At 46.6% G+C, this 23,740-nt stretch overlaps 9 protein-coding genes across 9 annotated transcripts; 3 read left to right on the forward strand and 6 right to left on the reverse strand.

Moving 5' to 3' along the window:
* Positions 1-285: 285 nt before the first annotated feature.
* On the reverse strand, positions 286-2,572 carry N7487_009422 (Major facilitator superfamily domain general substrate transporter; the record flags this gene model as incomplete). The annotated part of the gene is made up of 12 exons (XM_056877152.1): positions 286-362; positions 417-595; positions 668-941; positions 1,010-1,056; positions 1,109-1,158; positions 1,211-1,237; positions 1,286-1,693; positions 1,756-1,795; positions 1,849-2,043; positions 2,094-2,281; positions 2,328-2,381; positions 2,441-2,572. 12 exons carry the CDS (start codon positions 2,570-2,572, stop codon positions 286-288), a joined length of 1,671 nt encoding a protein of 556 aa, XP_056725732.1.
* Positions 2,573-3,186: 614 nt separating this feature from the next.
* On the forward strand, positions 3,187-4,098 carry N7487_009423 (nuclear transport factor 2 family protein; the record flags this gene model as incomplete). The annotated part of the gene is made up of 3 exons (XM_056877153.1): positions 3,187-3,256; positions 3,318-3,385; positions 3,448-4,098. The coding sequence occupies 3 exons, from the start codon at positions 3,187-3,189 to the stop codon at positions 4,096-4,098; spliced, it is 789 nt and encodes a 262-aa protein (XP_056725733.1).
* Positions 4,099-4,479: 381 nt separating this feature from the next.
* On the reverse strand, positions 4,480-6,745 carry N7487_009424 (fungal specific transcription factor domain-containing protein; the record flags this gene model as incomplete). Its single annotated transcript, XM_056877154.1, has 4 exons — positions 4,480-4,603; positions 4,661-5,379; positions 5,751-6,214; positions 6,271-6,745. The coding sequence occupies 4 exons, from the start codon at positions 6,743-6,745 to the stop codon at positions 4,480-4,482; spliced, it is 1,782 nt and encodes a 593-aa protein (XP_056725734.1).
* A 1,282-nt stretch (positions 6,746-8,027) lies between these two features.
* N7487_009425 (aldehyde dehydrogenase family protein) lies at positions 8,028-9,670 on the forward strand (the record flags this gene model as incomplete). Its single annotated transcript, XM_056877155.1, has 4 exons — positions 8,028-8,090; positions 8,146-8,215; positions 8,277-8,710; positions 8,771-9,670. The coding sequence occupies 4 exons, from the start codon at positions 8,028-8,030 to the stop codon at positions 9,668-9,670; spliced, it is 1,467 nt and encodes a 488-aa protein (XP_056725735.1).
* A 1,414-nt stretch (positions 9,671-11,084) lies between these two features.
* On the forward strand, positions 11,085-15,638 carry N7487_009426 (uncharacterized protein; the record flags this gene model as incomplete). Its single annotated transcript, XM_056877156.1, has 11 exons — positions 11,085-11,200; positions 11,255-11,663; positions 11,715-11,937; positions 11,995-12,026; positions 12,079-12,569; positions 12,601-12,850; positions 12,904-13,608; positions 13,663-13,942; positions 14,403-14,484; positions 14,632-15,039; positions 15,119-15,638. The coding sequence occupies 11 exons, from the start codon at positions 11,085-11,087 to the stop codon at positions 15,636-15,638; spliced, it is 3,516 nt and encodes a 1,171-aa protein (XP_056725736.1).
* Positions 15,639-16,964: 1,326 nt separating this feature from the next.
* N7487_009427 (heme-dependent oxidative N-demethylase family protein) lies at positions 16,965-18,359 on the reverse strand (the record flags this gene model as incomplete). Its single annotated transcript, XM_056877157.1, has 5 exons — positions 16,965-17,287; positions 17,348-17,420; positions 17,484-17,674; positions 17,728-17,802; positions 17,858-18,359. The coding sequence occupies 5 exons, from the start codon at positions 18,357-18,359 to the stop codon at positions 16,965-16,967; spliced, it is 1,164 nt and encodes a 387-aa protein (XP_056725737.1).
* A 628-nt stretch (positions 18,360-18,987) lies between these two features.
* On the reverse strand, positions 18,988-20,578 carry N7487_009428 (uncharacterized protein; the record flags this gene model as incomplete). The annotated part of the gene is made up of 2 exons (XM_056877158.1): positions 18,988-19,022; positions 19,075-20,578. 2 exons carry the CDS (start codon positions 20,576-20,578, stop codon positions 18,988-18,990), a joined length of 1,539 nt encoding a protein of 512 aa, XP_056725738.1.
* A 756-nt stretch (positions 20,579-21,334) lies between these two features.
* On the reverse strand, positions 21,335-22,003 carry N7487_009429 (uncharacterized protein; the record flags this gene model as incomplete). The annotated part of the gene is made up of 1 exon (XM_056877159.1): positions 21,335-22,003. One exon carries the CDS (start codon positions 22,001-22,003, stop codon positions 21,335-21,337), a length of 669 nt encoding a protein of 222 aa, XP_056725739.1.
* A 437-nt stretch (positions 22,004-22,440) lies between these two features.
* N7487_009430 (uncharacterized protein) lies at positions 22,441-22,926 on the reverse strand (the record flags this gene model as incomplete). Its single annotated transcript, XM_056877160.1, has 1 exon — positions 22,441-22,926. The coding sequence occupies one exon, from the start codon at positions 22,924-22,926 to the stop codon at positions 22,441-22,443; it is 486 nt and encodes a 161-aa protein (XP_056725740.1).
* Positions 22,927-23,740: the final 814 nt, after the last annotated feature.

Below are 23,740 nucleotides of genomic sequence, written 5' to 3' on the forward strand. Positions count from 1 at the left end.
TATTTTGGAAGTCTGCTTTAGGTAGGTTGGAATGTAACAAAACCTGGTAGAAGAGTATATCTTCTTCGCCGAAGCAACATGTAGGCTACAGCAACTAGACAAACGTTACAATATACTTGACTAGGTAACTAGGTCGCCGAAGTAGATTTGAGACGGTGCCAAAGAACGTTCATTGTTTAGAAGCCAAATCAAATCAAACATGAATAAATACCAATTTCAATATCTGGATACTTCAGTTGCATGATGCAAAAAGATCTGGTGAAATCCGACTCAGCAAATACCGCCTCAACCTTTACCAAAGTAGAACCGTTGCAAAAACCCCAGTCTGTATATGAATAGGCGATTGCACTTTCCGAAAAAGTCTAGGAAAGGTTAGTCTCTGAACGCTACCAAGTAGCGATATGTAATCCACTTACACATTGGAATCGAAGTGGCAGCTATACAGACGGAAATTATTCCGTAAGTCCGGAACATATCTTGCGCTCCATCTTCAGCTACCCATGAATTCACAAAGCGCGCAAATCCAAAGAACAAGAGGTTCTTGAACATCATTTGGAGGCTGAAAATTTCCGTCGTATTAGAAGAATGCGAATCCCTAATGACTTGTCAGTTTTATGCCGTACACGTGGAAAATCAAGAGAAATTGAAGTGCGTCAGGGAGACATACAAGATATACAGACTTGCCGACACACTCGACACAGTAACACCAAAACAAAGACATCCATGTAAAAATGCGCCTAGATAGTAGCCAGTCGAGAAGGGGTGCTCGAAGAGCCATACGAACACGAAGTATCCCAAGGCAAATGCAGCACCGGCAATTGCCTGAGTTAGGATTCGAAATTCTGGTTCATAAATCCCACGGTTTATGCGGATCATGAGTTTAGTGACTAAATCGTTCAGCCACGCACTACCAAGGCCACCAATCATACCTCCGAGCATAGCTATACGCTTGTGAGATTTGTGATTTACGGGAGAGAGAAGGAGTATGATCGACCAGACCGTGACGTACCTCCAACATAAAAATATCCATTTTGGGCGACATTCAGATTATACGGCCTGCTTCAGTCAGCCAACGAACGATTTTCATGCCCAATGGTTCAAGACTCACGGGGCGGACCATATTTGCGCGAACGTATAGGCTAAGCTAACCCACATTCCCTGTAACAGTTAGAAAATACGACACGGATGTCCTGAAATATGGAGGACTTACCACGAGTGCACCAGAAATGCCCAGTGACTGGCAACGAAGTCAGCGAAGCATATTTAATGACTGGGTTAGACTTACCCAAATAACACCTGGGTTATGTAGAACAACAAAGGGCGCAGCAATTAGTTTTAGAAGGCTGATATCAGTATAAGTCCCTGATAATATGGCGAGATTGTGTATATAGCCCCTCTTTGCAACATTGGTGGACGGATGTATGGTCTGTTGTTCTTCCACATTCTCTTCCTCAAAGACCTCCGATCCCTCTGTCTTTTCTTTGGACTCAGCTCTATGTTCTGGGGTGTCAATATGCTCAGAGTTTGCATCGGGGCGGCGAAATTGGGTTTCCGGGATGAAAAAGAACGTGAGAATCCACGTCGTTGCGACGAATGGCAAGTGAATGATGAGCATATATCTCCAGCCCAGAGTGAGGGTGATTGGACCTGCTATAATATTTACTGCACTGGAAAGGCACGTCAACGCAATCACCTTGGGACACGGTTAGCAAATCGCTCGTATTGTGCAACTAGAAAAAAAGAGGACAGCCGTACCATCACCCCAGTCCTAATACCACGCTCATGGACGAAGTATCTAACAAGCCAATTAGAGTGGTAGAGACAGACGATACTTGAACGGGGCCTTACATGTCCCCGATTGCGGCTAGTGACAGCGACTCAAATGGAGTTGTCCCAAATCCTTGGAGGAGACGACCAGCAAGAAGTATTGAATAATTTGACCCCGAAACCACACAAATGATTGTTCCAATCAATGCCATCGTGCAGCCAAACAGGTATTGAGGTCGTTTACCGTACTTGCGAGCCAATGCCGAGCAAAACGGGCTTTGAATTCTCAGTTTCAGAATATAAATCAAGAATTTTCCAAGGCTTACCCGTACAAGCCGACAACAAGCAGTTGATATCCTGAGAGAAGAGCAACATTGTCCAATGAGACCCCCAGACTTTTGGATATCACTGCAGTAGAAGACGCGAATACTGGTCCAGGGACTGCAGCTAAGATGATGGTGTTGACGAAAATTGTCAAATAGAGAAGATCCTTTTTCCAAATCGACCAATTCTTCTAAAGTCAACAGGTATCAAGTGAAGGAACGGCAGGGTGGTCTCACCAGGGGATCATTTGGATCATCTGATGGTTGGGGATCTAAGACGATGGAAGGATCCTGAGGTTCGTTATTAAACAAAATAGGAGCAAGGTTAGACATCTTCAAGTGAAGCGTACCTTTGGGTCATGTTTAGCACCGACATGATAACTCTGTTCATTGTCGGATCTCTCATAGAGAAGGACTGTACCAGGGCAGTCCTCGGACCCAGAAGGACGGAGAATGCCCATAGTCATATTGAGGGGCGGCATGTGAGTAAATATAAAGGGAACTGGTCAAGGGGAACAGTAGTTAAATGGAATGGATGACAAGAAATGACACCGATATGGCCTTGCAAGAAAGGAATCCGAGGGAATCATGAGGATGCCGGAAATCGTATCATATTTATCGAACACACTCATAAGGGGTATGCTAGTTGGATTTACCAGCATTGTATCTGGCGTGGCCACTGCCGCTGGAGCACCTGGAGCCCTCCAGGGGCTGGGGCCCCGGCAGGCTTGACTGATGACGTAAAAGACAACATACGCGTCTAAGTGAAATACGAAGATAAATCCAAGCCAAGCTGTATTTGTTACCTTATATCGGTCTGATTCTACCGACAGTGCGGAGTATACATCCGTTACATCCGTTACTAGGCTATCACTCCGGATTTTGTCGGTCTATTTGTGCCGATAACTACTTTCTCGCGCTAACTACTCCTGATCCGGCCATTCATACAATCCAGTCACAAGAAAAGTGGGCTAGACACGTTGAGGCCTTCACAGTCCTTGTTGGTTGGGAACTATATAAATATCGTCCCTCATAACGTGTAACCCAACCATTCCAACAAAGCCGAACAATTGAACGCAACATCAAACTACAAAATATGTCCGAAGATCTTAAAGCCCTGAAAGCTGAATTGACCTCGTTGAAGGCGGAAGTATCTCGTATTGGCGGTAAGTATAAATCAAGTTGGTACACCTTTCCCAAGTACTAATTTGATGGCGCGTTTTGCAGACGAAGCCGAAATTCGCAAGCTGCATTTCAAGTACGGCTACTATCTCGACAAATGCCTGTATCAAGAGGTGCATTTTCAACGGCCTAAGAAAGATCCTAGTTCGATACTGATCAAAATTTTACTTTAAAGGTCGTGGACCTGTGGTCCGATTCGCCAGATGCCTTCATTGAGTTCCACGGAGGAAGATACCGAGGAAAGGAAGGTATACGCCGACTATTTATCGACCGCTTCGCAGGAAAATTTGTTCACGGCCGTAATGGACCTATCCATGGTTTCCTCCTAGACCATGCGATGCTGCAGGATATCATCGACGTCAATAAAGAGGGAACCCACGCCTGCGGAAGACTAAGAACTTTGATGTCCGCTGGCACCCATGAAAGCATTGCCGATGATCATCCTCGGGGTCTCGTCCAATGGTGGGAGGGGGGCCTCTATGAGAACGAGTATATCAAGGAAGATGGGATCTGGAAGCCGTATCGCTATAGATATTTCCCATTCTGGCATGCCGATTTCGAGAAAGGATGGAGTCACACCCGGCCGGAATACGTTCCCTTCCCCAAGAAGTGCTACCCAGAGGACCCGCTTGGTCCTGACCAAATCGTGGAGTCTAGGAATTTATGGCCTGAGACAAAGGTTGTACCTTTCCATTATCCCCACCCCGTCACTGGGAAGCAGGTTAAAGAGAGTGATTTGAGAGCGCCAACATTGGATGGGGATATGTCCAAGAGTGGTCCAGCTCTATCGCTTAATTTGCCTGATGCCCCAACCACAAAGTTATAAGCGTGTTGAGATTCGCGACACTGCCCAATCTATCTTTTTGAACTATTAGGCTTGAATTTCATGGTCAACACTCAGGTTTTATGGAGGAGCTCTTCATCAAGAAGGTCCGTACTTTAGTTTATGGGATGAGCGTACAATATCCTGTATTTAAAAGCTGGAAAGAGTCTATAGATTAGATGACAAACTAAACGATCTCCTTCCTAGATGGAATACTGAACATTTCTTACATGGAGGGGTTTTAGGGACCATCACGACAGCGACACGCCCAATTGGACTGTAGCCTTGCTTTTTCCAGGATACCTAACACGTATGATAGGAAATTGGGGATGGGGATTGGAAGCTTAGTACAGGTATTTGAATTGTAATTTCTGAAAAGAGTTATTACTGTAGAGAAGCGCCATGTTCCAATCTGCTCAAACCAGCTTCCATCTGAATAGGAACATCCAATCCCGAGAATATCGGGAAGGAACCAAGATCAAGAGTAGTATCCGACATCCCAAACAAACTAAGCAATGTTAGAACAGACAGGAAAAATATGATTCAAGGAGGGGTTGATACGTACAAATTATAAGTGTCGTTCACAGTATCGAGCCCCGTCACAGATACTTCTCCACTTTGCTCAGATTGTGAAGGAGCAGAGTTGCTTGGGATCATCCCCCATTGGACTAATTCAAATATCACTTCGGAGATCATCTTCTCACCATATCCTGCAGTTCCTATGGTCTGGAGTACCTGAAGACACTTCCGTATGTTGGCGAGTTCCTTGTCCCCCTTTGAGAGAGCGAATGCCGAAAGTAAAACCTGCAGAATATCTAAAGCGAAAAGAAAGTCCAAAGCAATTAACCTTGAAAAGGTACACTCGGCGACCATTTCCACCAGAATGGATAGCATATGCTCCGCAGAACTCACACAGAGAGTACTCAGTGGTTCAAGGGCTTGCAGCTTGCCCCTTCCATACATGGTCTTCTGGCATATGACATCGTAGAGAAGAAAAGGCCGCGTTATAAGTAATCGGACACCATGATACCTCAAATGGAGGACTGCGATAGGTCTGTAGAAGAAGCGCGGGGCTATCATGTCAGAAATTCTGAGATGAGGAGGAAGAGCGTCTGCCCATTCTTGCAAAGAAGACATGGCTTCTTTAATAACCTTCATCTCCAATCGCTGGACACTCAGAAACGACTTATTGTAAACATCGTTGCGCGCAGTTTTGGCCAGCTGACTAAGACTGCTACAAGCAGCCAAGTAGTCTGGAGGGGTATGGGAGCCAAGCGGTAGTATCTAAAATAGAAAGTTAGAGATGCATTGAACCATAAAGATTGGGAGAGAATCCGGGCACAACTACCATTTCAGAAGGCAACTTTGGATGACAAGAATCTTCAATTGCACATGGCCTCCCTAATCTCAACGATAGATCCTGATCAAAAATTACAAGTGATAACCAGAGTCGCCGGGCGTGTTCTTTCTCAACGGAGCCATAGAATGCGCAATACATGTCGCAATGCAACCCAAGAGAACGAGCAATCTGTACAGCAAGGCTACTGTAAAGGTATGCTGGATTAGAAAATCCGTGCGATTGTAGGGCCGTTGACTGTTAATGAATTTCGGTCAGCGCTAGTCCTTCAATATTGTAAGCCTGACAAAGAACATACTAAGAGTACCATGGCGCGAACGCTGTCGAGTGTTCCTTCATCACTGACCGTTGGAACATAGGATTTTGCATGTTCCAGGTACTCTGTTGCTGCCGTACGGTCATTCACGCCATTGTTGTCAACGTAAACGATTGCTAATATTGAGTAGAGTGAACATAGCCAGGATGCTGTGAGGCTTTCCAGGGGAGTGTGGTATGTCTTCTCTAGCTGAATATGGAACCTATCTGAGGAGAAGAGCCAGTAGAGACAATGCACCTCCTTAAAATAGCGCATGACAGATGCCTGACATTTCTCCAAAGGAGGCAACCCTGCACTGATGTGCTGAGATCGAGGACTTGGAAGAGGCATTGCGACTGTAACCATGCCGGGGATAATATTCGGAGATTCTGGTGTGTACATTTCGTCGCCTGTAAGACGTCGAATAGCAGCATTGAAGGACAATCCTGACTCGGGACCCATATAGCCTAGTCATTTTCAGCTCTGGAATTCTTAATACGGGGCCGAAATCTGCGTGACCTACGGTATTCCCCTAGGGAATCGGCTAGCAAGCATCCTAATTTTTGATGGAAGCAAACAGCATCCTGCAACACAGCATCATCTGGATTCGGCTCAAAATCGGAGTTTTCCCGTGAATTCCCATCCGGTGTCTTCCGCGTAGTTTCTGGAGGACTAGGAGCCACAAATGCCGACACCGAAACGGGCGTAGATGGGGCAACTGGCTGTGTAGCTATGGGTGGGGGATTTGGCTGCGGTGTAGGGGGCTTTTGATGACGGCATTGCTGCGCAAGAGAACGAAGGGTTTCCGGAGTGAGGTCGTCATCCGGAAGGTAACTCTTCAGGATGGCTTGCATATCCCGGAATTCCTCCTCAGAGACAAAATAATATGGTCTCTTTCGTCGTTTCGTTATATCAACATGACATTCGGCTCCGCGGTTGCGGCAATGATCGCAAGGGCCTGGAACTGAAGTTTTGATAGATGGGTAAGATGTGGACATATGCGACAGACAGGGAAATCCGATTATTACCTGGATTAGTACACTTGAGACAGCGTTAGGAGCTTCATGCATCAAAGAAGAAACAGAGACGTACGTGACTTACCTTTGTCTTTCGACTTTTACAGCGGTCACAACTTATCACAGCGCGAGTTCTGCGACCAGATTTGAAATGCCCAGCCATGATGGGGATTATTATTCACTCAGATTGGAGAGAGGTGATAGAAGCTTAGCAAACAGGTATCGGCATGTCGACGATGGGTTAACTCCCGGGAACCGAGTGTGGGGATTGCGGGGATTGCGGGGAAATAGATCAATGGAGAACCTTCCCTGGTTCCCGCTATACTATGACGACGACAACTTTAGAAGTTGAAACTATATGGATTTGCATGTACTTTTTACATGTGGATTCCTGACAAAGGATACATTTCTATTAAACAGAGCGAGGGGGCTCTCCTAAGTGAGACCTTAGCCTCGAATTCTTCCACAGTCACCTGGCTAGGTAGCTCCCCATAGTAAATAGCTTGTCATCGTCTTATCTATAGTTGTCACTTTCTGGTACATTTTCTGTATTGCTTCATGATCTCATCGACTGTTTTCTAGTAGTACAGTTAAATGAAGGTGGTGATAGTATCCGCCAAAGAAAATCGTGCTTTTAACGAAGATGAACTGGCTTAGCAAATTAACTACAACATAGTCTAAATCACAAACTATACTTCACACTTCACTCGATTTCATGCTGTAGCACAGTAAAATGATAAGCTACCTTAAGTAATTATGTATGATGAAAACTAGAAATAGAAGTACAAGGATAGTCAACCTATCTCTTCGGGTTGTTCTTTCCGATCTGTTGGCTGATACACGGTATTATCAATCCGTGGTAAGCCGTACTTAGTACGAGGCAGAATTAGCTGTGCGACGTTTGCCTTTTGCCTTTTGTTTTCTTTCTTTTGTATATACGCACTTGCCCATAGAATTCCAGAGTACATAAAGTAATGAATGCAATGGATGTAGGGAAGAAACTCGGCGGAGAATCTCCGGAGCCTGAATAACCGATAAACTCAGCATCGGAGTAATCTAGCCGCGACATAAATTTGTATTGGCGTTGGCTTTAAGGTGATCCCGTGTTAGTATCGGAAAGGAAGACACTTATAAAGGAAAGTAATCTATCAAAAGAGTAGACTGAAGGAACCATTGTCTTCAATCTTCTTAAGAATACCTATCCTGCAACGCGAGTCTCAGCTCTTGCTAGAACGTTACTAGAACCTTACCGAAAGAAAGCAAAATGACTTCAATTGAATCGACCAAGATCCAAACAATCGAAACAAGACTATTTATCAATGGAAAGGTTCGTTTATTTTGCATCTATATTTGAATGAGTGGTGTACTCACCATCGTTAAAGTTTGTGGAGTCGTCTGATAACCGCATGTTTGACTTGATATCGCCAACTACAAATGAAAAGTTTGTCAAAGGTATATATTATTCCTTTACAATGAAAATAATATATTAGCTGATAATATCGATTGCTCAAAGTTCACGAAGCGAGTGAAGATGATACAAACGCAGCAGTGGCAGCGGCAAAAGCAGCCTTCCCGGCGTGGTCTGCACTTTCACCAAGTCAGAGAGGAGCCTACTTCAAGAAGTTGGCCTCCTTAATTCTTCAATCGCACGAAGAACTTGCTCAGCTAGAAGCTATGTCCATGGGTCGTCCTGTCTCAGGTTATTTCGATTCCTATGCAGCAGCAACCACCTTCGACTTCTTCGCCGAAAACGGCTACCAGGCTCTGGGAACAACAAGTCTCAATACCCCAGGTTATGTCAATATGACTATTCGGCAGCCCTTTGGTGTTGTCGCTGCTATCATTCCTTGGAATGTTCCGATTTTGTTCCTCGCGGGCAAGTCAGCACCTGCCTTGATGGCGGGAAACACAGTGGTCATCAAGAGTAGCGAAAAGGCACCCTTAACTGTGAGTTGTAAATCCTCACTTGACTAATTAATCAGAGCATTATATCTAATTAAATTCCAGTCCGCCAAGATCGCGACACTTGTGGAAATGGCTGGCTTTCCCCCGGGAGTCATCAACATCATTTCGGGGCATGGCCAAATCTCAGGGAACGTTCTATCTCATCACATGGATGTTCGTGCATTGAGCTTCACAGGATCCGGGAGAACAGGACGTTTGATCCAGTCTGCCGCAGCCGCATCTAACATGAAGAATGTAATTTTGGAACTCGGTGGGAAGTCCCCAGCAATTATCTTCCCTGATGCGGACATCGCAAAAGCGGTCGAGGAAACAAAGAACAGCATCCAATGGAACAGCGGTCAGGTTTGCATGGCGAACTCGAGAATTTATGTCCATGAATCGATTGCATCAATCTTTATTGAGTTATTCAACAAGCGATTTGCCGCCGTTGCAATTGGCGACCCGCTTCTACCTGATTCAAACCACGGACCGCTGGCAGATGAAGCACAATTCAAGCAGGTTCAGGCCTATATTGAAAGCGGGAAGAAATCTGGTAAGATGTCATTGGGAGCAGAGACGATAAATCAAGATAATGGATTCTTTGTCCGACCCACGGTGTTTCTGGAGACACAAGAGGATGCAAAAGTGATGAAAGAGGAGATATTTGGACCTGTGGTTAATATCAACACCTTCGTGGATGAAGACGAGGTGGTTGCAAAGGCAAACGACACCGAGTTTGGCCTCTATGCTGCAGTCTACACAAAGGACATCAATCGTGCCATGAGAATAGCCACGAAACTGGAGTCTGGAACCGTTGGAGTTAACTGCACTAGCCCAACTACGGCTCATGATCTTCCATTTGGGGGGTATAAGAGCAGTGGGCTTGGCCGGGAGGGATGGAATGTCAGTCTCAACAACTTCCTCGAGACAAAGTCCATTCTGATAAAGGTTGACAATACTTGAATTATGATGAGAATGCTATCAGATATCAAATATCTTGTGAAAATTTATTCAACATTGCGAAGCTTGTAGGTCGCTTAGAATGAGAACTATTGAGTGAACAGTAAGAACTCTTTTTAAGCTTAAATCTGGAACATATACCCCTTACAAACAAGTACTACGTACGCTGTTCAAACCTGGTGACCGGTGGAGGTAAGTGGCGGATTGTATCAGTATAATAGTAGGTGGTATATATGTTGTAGCCCATGCAAGCTATGTCTAGTGTGACTCTGACGTCTAATCTAGATACTTCTTCCATTTATATATACATATATAAAAAAGTACAGGTTAGATGCCACGCACAGGCGTTTGGATAGACCGACCTGCCCTTGGGATTTGAAATATGCACCCCGTTCAACATATATGCATGTTTGATTAAATTACGCCTATGAGTCACTGATCGTCGTATAGCTAGCCAATCGGCGTCGAGCCAAGGAAAAAAGAAGTCTACGTAGTATTAAAAATGAGCATCAAGATGATGTCGGAGTTAAGGGCATATACTTGATCAACCTCGACAGGAAGGAAAAGTGAGTTGCATCTAACAGAGAGAAATAGAGGATTTCAAAACATAAGGATATATGTACTGTATACATATATCAACCATAATGTCCAATGTTGTACTGTGTGCATGTATTGTGTCCACTGCCCCCTGAGGTGAGATCATCTGGTGATAAGGAAATCGGAGATAACGGATTAATCATCATTTCGTCGGGGACCTTCACACACCTTGTCCAGCTTCATTTTCTTATGATCATCTCTTTGTTGTGATCGTTAACTCGAAAAGGAACCTTGATCTCGACACCTGAATCAAAGATATCTCAACAGCGTCCCGAGTCTGGTTTTGGCCCCCGACCACGCTTATCCACCCACGCGGTATTTCGCCCCTCCTTCACAAGCTTCGACAACGCACATCCGTTCATCGCATTGCCCCAAAATTGGTTTAGGTGATACTGTGCGGCCTATACATCATCTCCGACCGCACAAAATACTCGCGAACAACACCAACCACATCTGAAGTCCTAGGTCTGGCGCGGTTGCCTAACGACACGAGCCAAATCCTCTGGCATTGACATTGCGCCAACCGTTCATACGCTGCTACGACCAGAGAAGGAAATAAAATTGCTTTCATAATCCCGTGCAGATATCCAGGAGTGTCTTACAATCAGACCAAAAGGTTGTTTGGATGAAATTGCAGAATAACTGAGTCGCACGTTTGATTCGGTCTCAGAGGTGTGCAGACTACGACAGCGTGTTTAAGAGCCCCGCCCGGCTGGACCGTTGACTTGAAGTGCACTGCATTATCTCTGCCTGTGTCTACGGGTGTTACCGAGGATATCGCAATAGTTTTGCTCCCCCATACATGGTCATGCCATTCAAAATGACACCGACACCTCCTTCTACAAACTCCTCGAGTGCTGGCCACTCTCCAGATTACAGAGTCGTCCGGAAACGAAACCGGGTACCTTTGTCATGTGGGCCTTGTCGGCACAGAAAGTAAGTATTCAACAAGACACGGCTGAAATCCATTTTTTTTTCTAACGGTTCCAGGCTGAAATGCAATCGTACAAATCCTTGCGAAAACTGTGTCAAACGAGGAGATGCTGCTTCATGCAACTATGCGCAACCCAACTCGCGCAAGAAGAACTCGACCCAGCAAGTTTCCAATACCCCAGATGATATGCAAAACCGCATCGATCGGTTAGAGGGCTTGGTTCTTTCGTTGATGACAAACGGCTCTCAGTCTGCTGGCCCGGCTGCTGCCATGGCGGCACTCTCCGGGGAAAGTAGTGCGGGCTCGACTCGATTCTCCCATGACATCGATGCCGAAGAGGAGGGTATGGAGGGCGCCGAAGAGAGCGACACGGATCAGGTGACGAAGTCGTTTGGTATCATGAAGATGGACAACAACAAGTCGTATTACATCAGCGACGCTCATTGGGCGTCTGTGTTGAATGATGTAAGTTGAGGAGGTTTGACCAAACCCGAGTCTTTCTAACCTGTCGAATAGATCTCTGAGGTGCGAAGTTTCTTTACAACGCATAAGAAGCAAATCGATGAGCAAGTTGCGAAAGTTAAAGCGGCCCACCCAGCTAGTGATACAACAGGCGCGAATTTGTTGTTTGGTATCAACAAGTCGATGAGCCGTGGGGAGATCATGAGTGGCTTGCCTTCTAAGTATACGACTGACATTCTTATTGCTCGTTATTTCAATTGCTATGACCCTGCGACACGTGAGTATTTGTTATTTTTACAGTCAGTGATTTTATTCCGATACTGACTTTATCTAGATGTTCTTCATGGGCCCACATTCCAAGCACAGGTAAGCTCGCTGAAAAGAGGTTCATTGTGAGTCCAGACTCTGACTCTGCTAGTATAATAAACATTGGGATGATCCTGCTGCGACCGAACTTGTTTGGATCGCCATGCTCTTCGGAATGATGAGATTGGCAATGCTATCTTACCACCGCGAGGGCGATGAGCCACCTGAATTCCGGGGAAAGTCTCTGGACATGGCCGCGGGATTCCGAAATTCTGTAGCACAATGCTTGACATTGGCCGACTACACAAAACCTCACCCGTATCTGATTGAAGCGTTCGTATTTCATTTACATGGCGATTTCTCTCAGACTCGAGAGGCGGACATTTCTATCTGGGTCATGACTGGCGTTGTTGCTCGCCTGGCAATGCGATCAGGATATCACCGCGACTCCAAAATGTTCCCAAACATCACGCCTTTCCAAGGTGAGATGCGACGGCGAGTGTGGACATTTGTGCGCCAGGCCGACCTTCTGTTCTCATACCAGGTCGGGCTGCCGGGGATGATCCGAGGTGCGGAGAGCGACACTGAGCTACCACGGAATTTGTACGACGATGATTTCGATGAAGACTGCAAGGAACTCCCCCCCTCGTCAGCTGAATGAGCCAACACCAATCTCGTATTTGATTGCTAAGGCGCGCCTGGCATATGTATTCGGTAAAGTGGTTGATCAAAGCACTGGGATCGCGACAGCCTCATACGAAAAGGTGATGGAAATCGACGCGGAACTCCGACAAGCAAGAGACATGATCCCTGACCACTTGCGTATTCGGCCTATGGAGGAGTGCCAGTTGGATCCCGTTAATCTGATCATGTCACGGTTTAGCGTAAGTTGCCTGAAACATGCCACAACTCACATCGATGCTGACCGTTTGTGTAGGTAATGGCTGTATACAACAAAGCTCAGTGTGTGCTTCATCGCCCGTATGTGGTTCGCGCACGAGAAAATCCCCGTTTCACCTATTCTCGAAGGACGTGTATCGACTCAGCAATGGAGTTATTGCAAGCCCAGGCGCTTCTGCACGCGGAAACGCGCAACGGACGCCTACGCAGTCGCCAGAGCCGAGCAAGTTCCCTCAGTTCAGCCGACTTCTTACTCGCAGCCACTATTGTTACTCTCGACCTATACCACGGCCTGTCATTGCAGGTGAGCGGCCGGCCATCGGGGGACACGTACACCTGGGGCCGAGAGCGGCGCGATGAAATGACTGCCGCGATCCAACACTCAAAAGAAATTTGGGATGAGTCGCTTGATGAGAGCATGGAAGCATGGAAGGCATCCAACATACTTGGTTTGATGCTTAGCAAGTTGCACATGACGGTCCCAGGGGTTGAAAATAGCGCCGGAGCTGCTTCTTTTGAGCCACAAGACGAGAAACAGAACGCGGCCATGACCCTTGGCCTGCTGAGCAGCGGAATGAGCCCGATGAACCCGGGCCCGCCGCCATTTGCCGATCCCATGTTCAAGATGGGAGAGTCACCAATGGGAACAGGAGCAGGTGGCGTGGCCGAAATGCCGGGTCCACTTTCGCCCTTTAGCAGCATGTTCGGACAGATGCCGGACATGCAGGTCAATCTGGATTGGGTTAGTTTTTTCTTCTTTGGGACCCGAATTTCAATGCTAACATGTTGGTATCAGGATGCTTGGGACACATACATCCAAAACCCCACCCTCGACACATCCAATCAATTCTGGCCCATGATCGATGCACAGCGCCAAATCACCCCACAGTCTGGAAGCATGTCACAGCCTTCAGTGCCTAGTCCTCTGACCTCAAGTCGGGGGCCATCGATTGGTGGTGTTTCCCGGCCATCAACAATGTTCTCAGCATCCTCCAACAGCCCCGACAGTGGAGGTGTGCCGGTAACAGGATACGGTATGCCGCCAATGCCTCAACAAAACAATGGTCGGGGCCAAGGTTCCCAATGAACGAGGTGTATTCATATTTTACATGATTTATTCTCTCCAGTTTTTGCCAGAAAATGTTTTGCGCTTGCCCTTTTTGATACCTTGGGAATGTTTTGTTGGTTTCTTGACCTGATAACTTAACGAGGCACGTTTTGCTTCTTCTTTACCGGATGGATAGGTATGCGTGGGGGCGACCATGGTCGCCATTCTGATGGAGGAATCCAGGCGATCTGAGAAAAGATGTTGTTTTTGGATGGATTGATTCTGTTGGTGTTGGGGTTGGTTAATGTACATGTATCATATCATGAGGCTGCCGTCATATATTTCCACTCTTGAATTATCAAACCTCACATTTTATTTGTGTTTGATCTTCCTCTAGACCCTAGACTTGTGAATGTTCTCTATATAAAATATGTAGTCCAATGCTTTTTACAACTTCAGTTTACTTGTTATCATAGGCGCTATATCAGTCACGTGTCGGTGCTTATCTGCCGGGGAAAAAGTAACTGGCTTCGCGGGATTCTTCTCCAGTCAACATATCATTTCTAATAAGTGATTAACACATCTTGTGTTAATTTAATTCTTAAGATGTGAGTCGTACCGAATGCAGATTCCGAGTCCAAGGCCTTATACCTCATGTTCCCTCGATCTCTGCTGGAACTTTGGAAGATTACCGAATACTAAACAAATCATCCCCAGGCATTGCTTCCGCCGGGCCGTTTCTCGGCTTCAATTGTCCCCAGCCACTTCTCGTTCATCAATCACTGCTTCTAGCTCGGTGCTGCGTTCAACATGTCCCACTCCCGCGCGGTTCGCCTACCCAACCCTCACACAGACACGGTTAAACTCGACCAATGAAGGCGGTCCACGAATTCCGGTAAGATATGTTGAGGCTGTCAAACCAGAGACAACGCCAGAGAGCTACCGCGCGGAAAGACAAGAACGCAGACGTCAGTATATGAGCGAAGGCCCTATACCGAAGACCACCGTGTACGTCGGCAACCTCTTCTTCGACGTAACCGCAGAGGACCTGCGCAAGCAGTTTGAGAAATTCGGTGCCGTGGAGAACGCAATGATTGTGCACGATGCTCGCGGGTTGAGCAAAGGGTAAGTTTCCAAAACCGAAGATTGACAGCAGCAATGCAGCCGAAAACCCCATCAGACACTGACCTATTCTCCATTATAGTTTCGGCTACGTTACCTTCACCAGCATCGAGGAAGCCACGGAAGCAATCACACAACAGCACGGAGGCGTTTTCGAAGGCCGCGATCTGGTCGTGCAGTTCTCCAACACGGTATACAGATCCATGGCCGACAACAAGCCCAGCAAGACCCTCTACGTGGGCAACATACCCTACGAGTTGACAGACCAGGATCTGCAGGATCTGTTCGATGATGTTCACGGTATCACGGATGTCCGCATCCCTGTTGACCGTCGCACGGGCTTGCCCCGTGGATTCGGACACGTCGACTTCGCCGATCAGAACAGCGCTTCCCACGCCAAGGAGGTTCTCTCCCGCAAGGCGCCTTACGGCCGCAAGTTGAGTGTTAACTTTGCTAAGCGCAAGGTCTTGACTCCCGAGGACCACCTGCGTCACCAGCAGAAGAAGCTTGAGAAGAAAGGCAACAACAAACGCCAAGGTGCCCAGGGTGATGCCGAGCCTGAGCAGACCTTGAATCACACTGAGGCTGAGCAAAAGCAGTAGAGAGGATTATGTGTGAATTATACAAACTGTACAATAGTGTCCTAATTTGGCAACCGGAAAATTTTCAACGATGTATATTAAACAGAAATGATTATGTCTACACCTACACTCACCATCGTTTGTCTTACATGTAGTTTAGTCTTTTTCAATTTTTGTACCTAGCCCCTGGCTGAAGCTTTAGGTGTACCTTTCTAATTGGATACTCCTTCTAATGCCCTATATACATGTAGGCATACGAGACCCCAAATATTGTTGCATGGCTTGTGGGACAGGATTGTAGCTTACGGGTAATAATACCTGAAGATTAATTACAACAGGAAAGAGCCACAACCTGCCGTTGAGTGTTGTTCCCTTCTTGCGTGAGATAATTGACCGGGTCTGGTGTACAGGATAGTTAGGCTGCTGCCTTCACAGATTAAATTAAAGAACGTGCGGAGGACAATATCTTACTGGGATTTCTTCGGTCACTTATTGTTTTTGGTAATCGACGAAGGTTCATTCGGTTGTCGGGTTTAGTGCGTGGTCCATAAGAGAAGGGTGGGTGTTGAAGAAACGAGACACCAATTTATATATAGTGTTGTGTCCGTTTTGCTTAAAGATCTTTTAACATGATATGTACTCCTAGACATCTATCACTTTTCTTTCACTTCCTACTCAAATCCTATATTCTGGTACAATGATTAATTGAGTGGTAAATGTGATGAATCAACAAAATCTGATATTCAAGTGACTTCTCGTGTGAGGCTTCAGCGAGGCTGGATGGCGGATCTGTTTTGCCATCCCTTCAGCAGCCGAGTCTGGACAAGATATTCCTTTTGATAGATGATGTATTCGTCAGCAATTGTATCAGACTAGGAAGGAGTGAATTGTTCAGAATGTGAGTCGTTCTTCAACAAGAACTCGAGAATAGCTGATATACCTAGTTTCGGTTCGAAAACTAAGGGATGAGGGATGATATCAAGCCTGGTAGATCAAATTGCTCGGAGAGGGAGCAATATCCCTTTATTGTAAGTGCTAACTGAGAAGGGGAAAAGAAGGAGAAGAAAAAGTAGAGACTATATATCGCTGGCAGTCCTGGCAAACAGTGACAACCAATCCCATATACGATCAAGTCAAGAATAACACCTTCCACACGCCATATAACATAGCCTATGGTCAATATGATCTGATCTAACTACCAAATTTGTCCACTCAAAAGGTAAACTAGCATTGTGTATATTTTAGCATTCTTAATTTGACGACTATTTTCTGGATATATACAAAAGCTCGATTCCAACTCCCAACTCAAAAAAAAAAAAAAAAAAACAAGGGGCTAAGAAATGCAATTTAGTAAGGGAATTCAGCCTCATTCTCCCCCACAAGTCCACGCTCCTTCTGTAACCGATCCTGCTCTTGCAGATATGGCATCAAGATCTTATCCCAACTAGACTTGCCCTTATAGTAAGAAACAGTCTCATCCCAATTCCCAATAGCCTCTGCCAATCGACCAGGGATATAAGGCTCCTGAGCCAATTTGGTGACAGGCTCGAAATACGTGCGAATGGTAAACAGAATCGCACCCGAGCGTGGTAGCCGACGTAGTGTCTGTCTCTCTGAGCGGAAGTGGATTTCATCAATGGTCAGGCCTTTGCCGTTTGCAGTGGCCCATGCTGATGATTGATCCCGTTAGCACTTGCTTCATCCATAAAGGGAGGGAATGGGGAACGAACAGGCTACTTCTGTTCCTTGTTGATCGCCCATGCGGTGGGACCAGTGGAGTCCGTCGTCGAGTTGGATGAAGAACTGTAGTTTCTGTTAGAACTATATGTCCTGTAATTAATATGGCAGAAGGTAAATTGAACATACGTTGTTTCTTTCCACTGGCTTGTCGGGAGTAAGCTTCAGCATGAACTTATTCATGGCCTTTTGTAACTTGGCCGCATAATGAGGAACGCCAGCTTCGAAGTGAAGTGTATCTAGTGACATGCGGAATTTCTCCCTGAGGCGCCAGAAGCCGGGAAGACACACGGCGGCTGCGTCGAGGTGGTATTCTCCATCTGTATTGTGTTAAAGATTGCACATTTCGAATTCCCAAGCGAAGAGAACATACCGTCATTCTTCATCATCAGCACAAGATCATCCTGAACCAGCAGGGCTGATGTTGCGAGAGCCTCGTCGGGGGTTGCTATGGGTAAAGTCAACTGAAATTCTTCATGCAGGAGCGATGAATCCGAGCATACCTGCCGGGAATGGAAACGCCTCTCCGGTAAGGCTATTATGCACTTTCCCTCCTTCCAATCGGAAGGTCTTGGGATAACGATGTGTCAGATGACGGACCAATTCCTCATTAAGTTCGAAACAAGCATCTTTCGTGACTGCATTATCGACATATTTGATGTGTTCTTTGAAATCCTTCTTCAACTCTGCTGCTTTCATATCGTGGTATCGAAGAAAGTAGGAATCCATTTCAATCCAGTTATCCCAGTGCAGTTTGCGAATTCCCATTGTAATGAAATTGGGCCCATGTCGAAACGGGCGATACAATTTGGGGTCATTTGAAGTCGGATCATTGGGATGAGGACTGGGAAGTGGCTTGATGAATGGTTCCTTCTCTGGTTGTATTTGAGGTGTGCTGGATTTACGGCGAATTGGCCATTTCACTATTACCCATGCGAGGATGGACAGGAACAGACCCAGGAAGGGAAGGGCGCCTGATGCAGGCGCGATGCTGATGGGAATCATTGTTTCGTCTAATGTTGAAGTTCGTTGACGGTAACACTTGTAGTATACATAGCTGATGGGGTGTAGGTGCTCTTAAATAAAGTGTGTATACATGCTATGTTGCATGTTCTAAACCAGGACATTTGATAATAGAGTATATTAAATCCGCTAAACCTAATTAGGTAAATATTTGGGCCACAAACGACCTAAGCGACCTGGCGGTTGAAGTGTCCACCTGTTTAGGTCTAGTGTGTACCGATAAGAGTCTTATATTGTGGATAGCCCCGCTTGAATACCGTGGATGGGGCTGCACTGAGTGTTGTCTCATTGGACGCGACTTCCCCGCAATTCGGAGACTCTCGTATCTCGTTCCTTCCCGAGGTCTCCTAGGCCTTCCCAATGTGGTGAACCGTTGGAGATACCGTCATACTCTCGGCCCACCTGTGTGGAGTTGAAAAATATTGACGGGTGGTCTGGCCAATCGTGATTTCGGTAGGATTGTCGAAAAGTGGCTTCTAGTGCTTAACATTTAAATTGTAGTGAATTCTTTCGATTACATTTAAAGATTAGTGGAAGGATTAGAAATATAATTCTTAATAATCTGTCAACGTAACTAACAAGTGCGCTATGTAAATTCAATTCCAAGTTGCTAACGCTCAGCTTCTTCTAGAGGCCCTTTGAAGTCTGCATCCAAGTTAGTACTTCATTCTCGAGTCAAGGGAAGGTAAATTCTTACATCTGCGCCCATAGAGCATATACCAGGCCATACTTAAAGCCACACAACCCACAAACACAACCGACGCATAGGTCATAGTTTCACTAGTAACAGGAAGTGTGACAGGCATACTGAATAGAATAACCTGGAAAGCAATCCACAGCAGCGCGAGGACATTCGCCGTCTTTCCAATGAGAGGATTCAGCTTCCAGCGGGACTGACTAATTTCCACACGGCGATCAACAATCAAGCTGATCGCGACGGGAATCGCATATGCCACAGCTAACGCGATCACGCCCACCGACGCAAAAGCCGTGAATGCACTACTGCTTCCGAGGTAGGTAAGACCTAGTAGCATTTCAATAGCCGTAACCAAGCATAGCGCTGCTAGTGGGCTGTCCCTGACAGTGGATGACCAGAGATGCGAGAATGGGATTGCATTATCACGCGAGAAGGCCCAGGTACACCTCCCAGCGGTGGTTGTGATACTGATGGAGCAGAAAAGGGCGACGAATAGAACCAGGATCATGAGGACGATCGAGGCTGCGGGTGAATCTGTCACCACGTGGATGATATATGGCAGGGCTTGGCCATATGGCGCAGCAATGATGTCGGCTAGCGGCGGAAGAGTGAAGCAAATTGGCACAGTGAATACCAGTGCCGCAGCGCCGGCCACCACAGGTACTAAGCTGATAGCTGTGGGGATTTGAACTTCTGGGTCTGTACATTCTTCTGCCATGGAGGTTACCATTCCCAGCGCGGAGAATGCGTAGGCTGGAGGTAGTAGTCCGATGAAGAAGGTGAAGTGCTTCTCCCAGCCAGAATAGCTGGGGTCATACCCAACAAAGCCTGTGTAGGCATCGTGACGACCGGTTTTCGCAAGGACGAGGAGGGTTATGGCGAGTGTAATGCATGTGACGACTGAAAACGCTGCGGAGAGTGTATCGATGAGAGGAAGGAGGTGGTCGGCGAAAAAGCATATCATGAAAACTACAAGGCAGATAGCGTAGAAGATGAGAAGGAGTTGCCAATCAGAGGCTGTCCAGGCAGGATAGAAGATAGACACAGTTGCAACTATGAGGGAAGCGATTCCAAAGTTCACCGAAAGTGATATAGTCCAGTTTCCGATGAGCCAGATCCAGCCCGTAACAAATGAGACCAGCTTTCTGCTTCCGCTGGTCTTCAGGAGCCGGAATGACCAGTGGTAGATACCAGATGAAGTCGGGTATCTTGAGGCGAGTTCTGAAAGAGATAAAGCGACGCACGTATCTAGTGCCAACACCACCAGAAGTCCAATGAAGAGGGAAAGTTGGCCGCCGCCATATACGGCGTTGATCAGGGCGCTACCAACACCATACGGGATAGAGGCAATTGACAGGGACATGAACAGCATGCTAGACAGCTTGCGCGTGCGGCGCAGCTGAGGCGTGTATCCCAATTGGTATAGCTGTTCATCCTGGTATGTGCCGAGCCCCTGGGTTTCGAGTTTGTCGCACGACCCTATGCTGAGGTCTTGTTTCTCCATGACTTTCTCCGTTGGTTGCCCCGATTTGGAATAGAGAAGACTGTCCGGTTTGTAGATTCATTCTGTGGGTATGCAGCATTGGTCTTTATACAGTTTCCCCACAGCATGCACCTGGATAAGAAGCTTTGTTCTAGTCCAACAAGGGAAATCATTTAGGCCATTTATCTTTTTGCCCCCGGCTTAATGGGGAAGCCATTAGATAGGGGTCACGTATCTATGACTTTCTCCAGGCTTGTTATCTTGGTCCCCTGGCCAAGCTTGGAACTACTATATTTACGGTTAGACGATTGCGGGGTAGGGCCACCTAGCCCATGGGACTGGTTCAGTTGGGGTTATCGGTACCATTTGTCGGTATTGTAAAGTGGGTCCAAGGAATTGTGGAAGTTGCCCAAAAACTTTCCCAATTGGGTTTACCCCGATCTCGCGGCGATTGGCACTTCGTCTGTTAGAAATACAAATATGCAGATACAATATAGGGCCGTCCCGCTCCGATTTCGGCTCTGCTTTTGCCTCTATCTTAAATATTGGAAGGCAACACGATTACTATCATTGAGCCCATTGACTAGGTGTCAGCAGGAACTCGGGCCTTCGTCCAAGGCACCCATTTCTCGACTGATCAGCTGCTTTAATGCCCTGACCAGTCACAGTTCACCAGGTAATTATAAGGCTGCCAACCTTCGTCGCACGTCCCAGCTAGCCCGTCGTAGAAACGCGGTGCATCCCTCCACTTCGTACACTTCAATGTGCCGACCTGGGTTATCTCCTGGAGCTTAGGGACCCGCTCCATTTATCCCCGAACGCGGAGATGCCGGTCATCTCTGATGGCATGGCATCTGGTGCGCCTGACTCTATCCAATCCGGCGGGTTGATTTCAGGGCATACATCGATGGAGGGCGTGAGGGGATAGAACTCATATGCGTGGTATTCCTGCAGTTTCTTGTGATCATCCTGATAGTAGACGATGGCCACACAACCTTTAGTACCACCAGACGTTGGAGCTGGGCCAGTAGGTGCACTTGGGACGTCGGTGCCTGCGCCGATGGGTGGGATGGCAGGGACGTCTTGGTTGTCACAGTCATCACAACCGGAAATATCGGAGTCCAACGCACACGAGAGGACGTCGAGGTTTACCTTGGGATCGAGGAAGCTGGTTCCGGTCAGCGCCGCACGGCGTGAGAGATATCCCGCAGTGGGAATAGGATACTCAAGATCCGCCCTAGCAGATACATTGGACTGCGGTAACTCCAAGTGATCAGAATATGAATTACGATGGTTCGCAACTGATTCAAAATCAGTTTCTGGGCTCGCTTCACGTTTTTGATATGCGAAGAAGGATGCTGGCACATCATCCCAGATCAGATGGGATCCATCTGCCCTGGCCACAGGTGCTGAAGGCGTGCCAACTGTAATGACTTTCCTTGTCATAGTATAAGACAACTCCCAGGAACGCAAGGGGAAATCACTCACGTAGATCTTCTGTCCGGGGCCCGGAGGTTTTTTTCCCCACTGACAACATACGAGGGGGGGGGGGGATTGTGGTGGCATGAGCGATGTTACGTACACAGTCTGTAGAAGATTGGCTACAAGAGAGCCAGGATCATAGCTCAGAGTATGGTCCCCATTTGCCCTTTGCATGTGCTGGATCGTCAAACCACAAGTCCCATTCCTGGGTGGACGCAAGGCCTGCTTTCTTCACAGCCTTCTGATCACCAGTGCTAAGTATGCTGATGAGAATGAAGCTGGGGCCATAGGCATCACGATCGTTGTTGTAGGTCCACTAGTTCCGTCAACTACAATTTACAGCTCGGAATCAGGTCGTGTGCACCGAGGTTTAGATTATTTTCGTCGACGGGGACAGCTTTTTATTGAGACATTCCCTCCTCGTATTTGAGGAAGTGGCCTAGCTCATCACATCTTGGAATGTGCAAGTTCTCATCATCTTCATCTTGCTCAGCGGCCTCGTTACACACAATTTCGACAGTGTCAAGAAACATTTCGCGCCACTCATCTGTCACCAGCGTTGACGGAATGATTCCATCCATACGTTCATGAAATATCGTCTTCAGGTCCTCTAGTCGCGAGACATTTGCGGTCTCGCGAACTCGCCGGATAATGTCTCTGGGAGCGTCATCATTGCAGTTACTCCAGTCTTTGATGTTCAAGTCAGCCCAGTACGTAAGCATGTGATGTAACTTTTCATCCTCGGTCGAGAGATGCATAGCTTCGATCTCGTCGATGCGATCTTGAATAAACTGCCGATTCGAGGACTCCATTTTGGCGCGGAATCGCTCCACAGCCAGACGCATGGTCTCGTCGGGGTTGGTGTCTGATTGTGTGCCGCTCGACATGGCTGGTGTTGAAATAGCCCGGTGTTGGGGTAAATGCTAGCAGGGAGAAACAGGGAAATGACGTTTGAGATCTAGTGTCCAGGGTCGAATTGGAAGCCGGTCAAAAAGGGGTAAAGGCTAAGCACTAGAATCGAAGTTGAAAGGTCTCTACGGAGGACTATATAGCCCACATAGATGACTTGTTGATTATGATTGGTCAATATTGCCTAACAGAAAATTACTACGGAGTACCTATGCCACAATAGGTGAATTGCATATTTATAAATGCATATTTATTATATAGTTCTATTTTCTAATTTGATTGATTTTCACAAGAAGGGAATGTACTAGATCTCCTTACTATGCATATTGATATACCTAAGTTTCACCAATAATCGGGCGTGGGCCTACCCGCGCGCCTTTTTAACGGGTACAGTTAAGCTTTACTGCCTTATATATTTTAAATAGTTCAATAACACCCGTTGTTCAACCCTAATTTACCATCGTGGAAAGCAATCGGGACTCTTTCTTCTTACTCTTTAAATGTATTCATGTTCAATGATATAACTATATAACTTGAAGGTAATAAATAGCATCAGCAGAAAAGTAAATGAAGGAGGCGGAGAGAAAAGCGGCAAAGCGATTCAACCAATCATAATGTATTAGGGTCAGGCCTCCCGAGGTCGGCATATGCGGCTCCTTCATTACGGCCATTATTTTTGCTTCCAACTCGGAAAGAAATATGACTATCAATTTTGAATAACATAATGTTTCATGAGAATATAGGTTTTCATTTGCAAGTTATATACATGGAATCGTCATATGATAAAGCCCA

The sequence above is a fragment of the Penicillium crustosum genome, assembly GCF_028827405.1.
Source record: "Penicillium crustosum strain IBT 35664 chromosome Unknown utg000004l_segment0_segment0, whole genome shotgun sequence".
Classification (NCBI taxonomy): Eukaryota; Fungi; Ascomycota; class Eurotiomycetes; order Eurotiales; family Aspergillaceae; genus Penicillium; species Penicillium crustosum.